The 8,489-nt window shown below is 54.8% G+C and overlaps 1 protein-coding gene across 2 annotated transcripts in view; it reads left to right on the top strand.

Moving 5' to 3' along the window:
* Positions 1–5,709: 5,709 nt before the first annotated feature.
* The window catches only part of LOC133341177 (sodium/potassium-transporting ATPase subunit beta-2-like), a 38,285-nt gene continuing 35,505 nt past the window's right edge, over positions 5,710–8,489 (top strand). For both annotated transcript variants that reach the window (XM_061549640.1, XM_061549633.1), the window contains exon 1: positions 5,710–6,310. In XM_061549640.1, the coding sequence (XP_061405624.1) occupies positions 6,211–6,310 (100 nt within the window). In that variant the 5' untranslated portion in view covers positions 5,710–6,210. The remainder of the gene's footprint in view (positions 6,311–8,489) is intronic.

Below are 8,489 nucleotides of genomic sequence, written 5' to 3'. Positions count from 1 at the left end.
GTGTGTCACGTGAACAAAACGTGTCAATTAGTGGACTAGTTGAGCACTCACCGGCTGTGTGTTGGAGAGTGAACCCAGCAAAAGGGTCCCCCCCCATAGGCAGATGCAACGTGATCTCCGCACCTAGATTGATATTCTCTCATTCTGATAATGCACCTGCAATATTGATATACCTCGTGAATAAATTAGTGTTTGCCCGTAGCCAGGGCGACCCGGGTGAGAGCCTCAAACTATCCCGTGTGTGATGTAAAGCTTATTGCCAGCTGAAGGTTACATTGTACACACACGTGCGGTACACACACAGGGACCCACAGACTCGCACAGGGACCCACAGACTCACACAGAGACCCACAGACTCACACAGAGACCCACAGACTCACACAGAGACCCACAGACTCACACAGAGATCCACAGACTCACACAGAGACCCGCAGACTCACACAGAGACCCGCAGACTCACACAGAGACCCACAGACTCACACAGAGACCCACAGACTCACACAGAGACCCAGACTCACACAGAGACCCACAGACTCACACAGAGACCCACAGACTCACACAGAGACCCACAGACTCGCACAGAGACCCACAGACTCGCACAGAGACCCACAGACTCACACAGAGACCCGCAGACTCACACAGGGACCCACAGACTCACACAGAGACCCACAGACTCACACAGAGACCCGCAGACTCACACAGAGACCCAGACTCACACAGAGACCCACAGACTCACACAGAGACCCGCAGACTCACACAGAGACCCACAGACTCACACAGAGACCCACAGACTCACACAGAGACCCAAACTCACACAGAGACCCACAGACTCACACAGAGACCCACAGACTCACACAGAGACCCACATACTCACACAGAGACCCACAGACTCACACAGAGACCCACAGACTCACACATAGACCCACATACTCACACAGGGACCCACAGACTCACACAGAGACCCACAGACTCACACAGGGACCCACAGACTCACACAGAGACCCACAGACTCACACAGAGACCCCACAGACTCACACAGAGACCCACATACCCATACAACAGACCCACAGACTCACACAGAGACCCACAGACTCACACAGAGATCCACAGACTCACACAGAGACCCGCAGACTCACACAGAGACCCGCAGACTCACACAGAGACCCACAGACTCACACAGAGACCCACAGACTCACACAGGGACCCACAGATTCACACAGAGACCCGCAGACTCACACAGAGACCCACAGACTCACACAGAGACCCACAGACTCACACAAGGACCCACAGACTCGCACAGAGACCCACAGACTCACACAGAGACCCGCAGACTCACACAGAGACCCACAGACTCACACAGAGACCCACAGACTCACACAGAGACCCAGACTCACACAGAGACCCACAGACTCACACAGAGACCCACAGACTCACACAGAGACCCGCAGACTCACACAGAGACCCAGATTCACACAGAGACCCACAGACTCACACATAGACCCACATACTCACACAGGGACCCACAGACTCACACAGAGACCCACAGACTCACACAGGGACCCAGACTCACACAGAGACCCACAGACTCACACAGAGACCCACAGACTCACACAGAGACCCACATACTCACACAGAGACCCACAGACTCACACAGAGACCCACAGACTCACACATAGACCCACATACTCACACAGGGACCCACAGACTCACACAGAGACCCACAGACTCACACAGGGACCCACAGACTCACACAGAGACCCACAGACTCACACAGAGACCCCACAGACTCACACAGAGACCCACATACCCATACAACAGACCCACAGACTCACACAGAGACCCACAGACTCACACAAGACACCCACAGACTCGCACAGGGACCCACAGACTCACACAGCGACCCACAGACTCACACAGAGACCCACAGACTCACACAGAGACCCACAGACTCACACAGGGACCCACAGATTCACACAGAGACCCGCAGACTCACACAGAGACCCACAGACTCACACAGAGACCCACAGACTCACACAAGGACCCACAGACTCACACAGAGACCCACAGACTCACACAGGGACCCGCAGACTCACACAGAGACCCACAGACTCACACAGAGACCCACAGACTCACACAGAGACCCAGACTCACACAGAGACCCACAGACTCACACAGAGACCCACAGACTCACACAGAGACCCACATACTCACACAGAGACCCACAGACTCACACAGAGACCCACAGACTCACACATAGACCCACATACTCACACAGGGACCCACAGACTCACACAGAGACCCACAGACTCACACAGGGACCCACAGACTCACACAGAGACCCACAGACTCACACAGAGACCCCACAGACTCACACAGAGACCCACATACCCATACAACAGACCCACAGACTCACACAGAGACCCACAGACTCACACAAGACACCCACAGACTCGCACAGGGACCCACAGACTCACACAGCGACCCACAGACTCACACAGAGACCCACAGACTCACACAGAGACCCACAGACTCACACAGGGACCCACAGATTCACACAGACACCCACAGACTCACACAGAGACCCACAGACTCACACAAGGACCCACAGACTCACACAGAGACCCACAGACTCACACAGGGACCCACAGACTCACACAGGGACCCACAGACTCACACAAGGACCCACAGACTCACACAGAGACCCACAGACTCACACAGAGACCCACAGACTCACACAGAGAGAGACCCACAGACTCACACAGAGACCCACAGACTTACACAGAGACCCACAGACTTACACAAGACACCCACAGACTCGCACATAGACCCACAGACTCACACAGAGACCCACGAGACTCACACAGAGACCCACAGACTCACACATAGACCCACAGACTCACACAAGACCCACGGACTCACACAGAGACCCACATACTCACACAGAGACCCACATACTCACACAGAGACCCACAGACTCACACATAGACCCACATACTCACACAGGGACCCACAGACTCACACAGAGACCCACAGACTCACACAGGGACCCACAGACTCACACAGAGACCCACAGACTCACACAGCGACCCACAGACTCACACAGAGACCCACAGACTCACACAGAGACCCACAGACTCACACAAGGACCCACAGACTCACACAGAGACCCACAGACTCACACAGAGACCCACAGACTCACACAGAGAGAGACCCACAGACTCACACAGAGACCCACAGACTCACACAAGGACCCACAGACTTACACAGAGACCCACAGACTCACACAGAGACCCACAGACTCACACAGAGACCCACATATTCACACAGAGACCCACAGACTCACACAGGGACCCACAGACTCACACAGAGACCCACAGACTCACACAGAGACCCCACAGACTCACACAGAGACCCACATACCCATACAACAGACCCACAGACTCACACAGAGACCCACAGACTCACACAAGACACCCACAGACTCGCACAGGGACCCACAGACTCACACAGCGACCCACAGACTCACACAGAGACCCACAGACTCACACAGAGACCCACAGACTCACACAGGGACCCACAGATTCACACAGAGACCCGCAGACTCACACAGAGACCCACAGACTCACACAGAGACCCACAGACTCACACAAGGACTCACAGACTCACACAGAGACCCACAGACTCACACAGGGACCCACAGACTCACACAGGGACCCACAGACTCACACAAGGACCCACAGACTCACACAGAGACCCACAGACTCACACAGAGACCCACAGACTCACACAGAGAGAGACCCACAGACTCACACAGAGACCCACAGACTTACACAGAGACCCACAGACTTACACAAGACACCCACAGACTCGCACATAGACCCACAGACTCACACAGAGACCCACAGACTCGCACATAGACCCACAGACTCACACAGAGACCCACATACTCACACAGAGACCCACAGACTCACACAGAGACCCACAGACTCACACAGAGAGAGACCCACAGACTCACACAGAGACCCACAGACTCACACAAGGACCCACAGACTTACACAGAGACCCAGACTCACACAAGGACCCACAGACTCACACAAGGACCCACAGACTCACACAAGGACCCACAGACTCACACAGAGACCCACAGACTTACACAGAGACCCACAGACTTACACAAGACACCCACAGACTCACACAGAGACCCACAGACTCACACAGAGACCCACAGACTTACACAAGACACCCACAGACTCGCACAGGGACCCACAGACTCACACAGAGACCCACAGACTCACACAGAGACCCACAGACTCGCACAGAGACCCACAGACTCACACAGAGACCCGCAGACTCACACAGAGACCCACAGACTCACACAGAGACCCACAGACTCACACAGAGACCCAGACTCACACAGAGACCCACAGACTCACACAGAGAACCGCAGACACACATAGAGACCCACAGACTCACACAGGGACCCATAGTCTCACACAGAGACCCACAGACTCACACAGAGACCCACAGACTCACACAACAGACCCACAGACTCACACAACAGACCCACAGACTCACACAGAGACCCACAGACTCACACAGAGACCCACAGACTCACACAGAGACCCACAGACTCACACAAGACACCCACAGACTCGCACACACGCCGTATACGTACGAAGGGGCGTGAGGAGCGGTGGCGCAGTGGTTAGCGCACGAACGAACCCGCCCCACTGATTTCCTTATCCCGGCCACGGCTAACATCAGTGGCGGTGCTGTGCCTCTGCTGGGTCGTCGGCTCAATCTTAAATGCATACCTTGTGTTGTGATTGTCAGAACGCTGTGAATCACAATGCTGTATAGCGGTGAGCATTTGTGTTGGGAGTGGTGGCGCAGACGTTAGCGCACTGCGCTAGGGACTTGTGTCGAGTGCACGGCTAACATCAGTGGCACGTGTATATCTGAACCGGTGCTAAGCCCTCATGAAGGGTACCTCGTGCCCTTGTGTACGATATATATGAGCGACGGGGAGACAAAGACGGCCGAGCGTGGCTATGACCACACCACCCACTCGTGCGCATTTCCAGCCTGAAATATGTGCTGGCTAACAGCACTTGCCCCTCAAGGCTACTCAAGGCTATACCCCTACGGGGAGGACCTTTGTCTCTGTGCGTGGATTCTTGCGTGCGTGCGCATCCTGGCCATTAGTGCGCATGCGCGTCATCCCCCATCACCCCCACCCCCTCTACCACCCGCCCCTCTCGCCCCACGGACCCCCACCCGATACATGGTACACAATCCCCCACGTCCCCCCCCTCTCCCCCCACTCCGCGCCCCCCCCCCCACGTCCCCCACCGCCCCCGCTCCCCCCACCCCGCGTCATCCCCCACGTCCCCCCCCGCCGCTCCCTCTCCCCCCCACCCCGCGCCCCCCCCCCCACGCGCCCCCCCCAGGTACCCTCCCCCCCGCCGCCCCCCCCACGCGCCCCCCCCTCACGCGTCCCCCCTCTCCCCCCACCCCGCGCCCCCCCCAGGTGCCCTCCCCCCCGCCGCCCCCCCCACGCGCCCCCCCCCCCCCCCCGCTATAAAGGCGCGTTCCCGGCGCTCTCCCCGCACACTCCGCGCGGCTCCCGCTCGCTCCGTCTCAGCCGCTCGCTCCGTCTCCTGCTGCTGCTCGTGCTGCTCCTGCTGCTGCTGCTCGCCCCCCCCGCCCCCCCTCCTCCTGCGACCTGCACGCCGACACCGCCCGGGCTCAGCAGCCCCCGACCCCGACCGCCACCCAGATCGTCGTGAAAGTGAAAATCGCGTTAATCGAATAATTGGGCTAAAGGCGACCAGAGACCCGTCTCGATTTTCCACCGCGTGATCGAACAACGATAATTGCAGAGCTATATATATTTATTTTAGAAAAAACTAAAATCTATTTTTTTCTCCCTCTCTCTCTCACCTACCGTCGAGTCTAATCTCCTGCATCAGCGACGAGCGCGTCAGTCAGTCAGCCGGTCAGCGGCCGGTGCCCGCGGTCACTCCGATTAATCATCATTCAACAATCGCCACGAATAAGTCGCCACCGCGGGGCTCCAACGCTACCAATCATCATCACCCCCCCCCCCCACTCGTTCCCCAGCGCTCGTCTGTGCAGTAATACCGCCGAGTGACTAACACTCGCTCGTTCACTCGTTGCTCGCGAATCAGCTGAGCAGAGGCGGCAGCTATGGACGACAAGAAGCAAGAAGAGAGCAGCGGCGGATGCAAGGAGTTCATCTGGAACCCGCGAACTCGACAATTCATGGGAAGGACGGGGACAAGCTGGGGTGAGGGTCAGCCCCCCTCCCCTCCATCCCCCCCACCCTCTCCTCGCCCCCACCCCCACCACCCCTCTCCCATCGTCTCAACATCTTTAATTCACGTCGTCTTCCCTTTGACGAGATGATTATCGTCGTCGCCATCGCCTTCATCGCGATGGTTCCTTTCGAGTCGTCGTCGCCCGAGGCGATGTCACAGGTCCCCCGCACTTGTGACATCGTCACGGTCGCGTGGACGTCGGTGATACATGATCTCAACACGCGCAACCATCGCCACCGTCGTCTGTGATGTCCGCCGGCTCCCCCCCCCCCTCCCCCGTGTTTGCCGGCCGATGACTTCAGCGCCACGCGCCCATTCGTCTCGACGTTGCGTCATGAATCGTTGTCGGGGATCTGACAATCGGTCATCAGCTATTGGTCAATAACGTCGTGATCGAAAGTACTTGTCGACTAAATTTCGATTTAAAGCTTTCGTGACTGCAGGGATTCATCTTCTTGGTTCTTTCGGTAAAGTCGCGTAGAAGGAAAATAATAAAATAATAAAACATTTTACATAAGATAAAATTCTCACGACGTAGCCGTCTTCAGGTGAAGAACAGAACATTAGGACGTTGTCTTTCCAACAGCCCTGTTCTTCGCCTGAGGACGGCTGCTTGCGTTGTGGCCGAAACGTCGTGAGAATTTTATCTTATTATGTTTAATTTTTTATTATTTTATTACTTCTCGACTGCAAACTCGAGATACAATTTCAACGTCATCGTGATCGTGTCAGATTGTTTTTGGAATCTCAAATCTTCAAAATCTCTCTAATCATCATCATCATCAAAATATTCGTCGTCCGCTGTTCGATTTGATCAGCATCGTCATGATTTGGTATCTTTTCACTAAAGCTAACGTCACCTCTTTCCTCGTCACGATCATCGGGATTGTGTCTTCGTCTCCCACAATGTCAACACCCGCAATCATCAACAGCACCATCATCATCAGCACCATCATCAGCACCATCATCATCATCAGCACCATCATCATCATCAGCACCATCGTCATCAGCACCATCATCAGCACCATCATCATCAGCACCATCATCATCAGCACCACCATCATCAGCACCATCATCATCAGCACCATCATCATCAGCATCATCATCAGCACCATCATCATCAGCACCAGCACCATTATCATCAGCACCATCATCATCAGCACCATCATCTGTCAATTCCCATCACACGTCACTGAACCTGCCATTATCACTCTCGTGCCATCGTAGTTCATCATCATCGTCGTCGTCATCGTCTCTCTGTTGAGGCCGTCTCGAGACGCGGGGTTTCTCTCTCTCTCTCGAAGTCGTCTCGAGACGCACGTCGCCGCACTGATCTTGCCGCCACCGGCGACGTCGCCTCCTTGAGACGACCTCTAAACGTCTTCACTGGTCCGCTGAGGCCTCCGCGGCCCTGCCGTGTGTGGCGAATAGCTCGGTTGGGCTTTACCGAAGTAAAATAAATAGTTGAGTTTATTTGCATGTTTTTTTTTGCGTGGTTTGCTTTACCTGTCCTGTACTTTGCACTCCGATGTTTTTTTTTTATTTTTGCTGTTCTAACGCTCTGACCCCGTGCCTCCGACTGCACATCTATCGGACTCCTCCAGGCTAAATACATTCCGATTCTGATTCTCTCTTTTACATCATTTTCTGCCATCATCTACATCATCTTTCATTGCCGTCATCTCAATCTCTTTCCATCATCAATTGTCGTTTTACATCTTCTCTAAAGCCAGAATCATCTCCCTCGTGACGTCATCTTCTCTAAAGCAGCATCATCTCCCTCGTGACGTCATCTTTTCTAAAGCCAGCATCATCTTCCTCGTGACGTCATCTTCTCTAAAACCAGCATCATCTCCCTCGTGACGTCATCTTCTCTAAAGCCAGCATCATCTCCCTCTTGACATCATCTTCTCTAAAGACAGCATCATCTCCCTCGTGACGCCATCTTCTCTAAAGCTAGTATCATCTCCCTCGTGACGCCATCTTCTCTAAAGCCAGCATCATCTCCCTCGTGACGTCATCTTCTCTAAAGCCAGCATAATCTCCCTCGTGACGTCATCTTCTCTAAAGCCAGCATCATCTCCCTCGTGACGTCATCTTCTCTAAAGCTAGCATCATCTCCCTCGTGACGTCATCTCCCTCTTCAGC

Source organism: Lethenteron reissneri, chromosome 2 (genome assembly GCF_015708825.2).
Source record: "Lethenteron reissneri isolate LAM-NWPU_2019-01 chromosome 2, ASM1570882v1, whole genome shotgun sequence".
In the NCBI taxonomy this organism is placed as follows: Eukaryota; Metazoa; Chordata; class Hyperoartia; order Petromyzontiformes; family Petromyzontidae; genus Lethenteron; species Lethenteron reissneri.
This window is presented reverse-complemented; position numbering and strand designations above follow the sequence as displayed.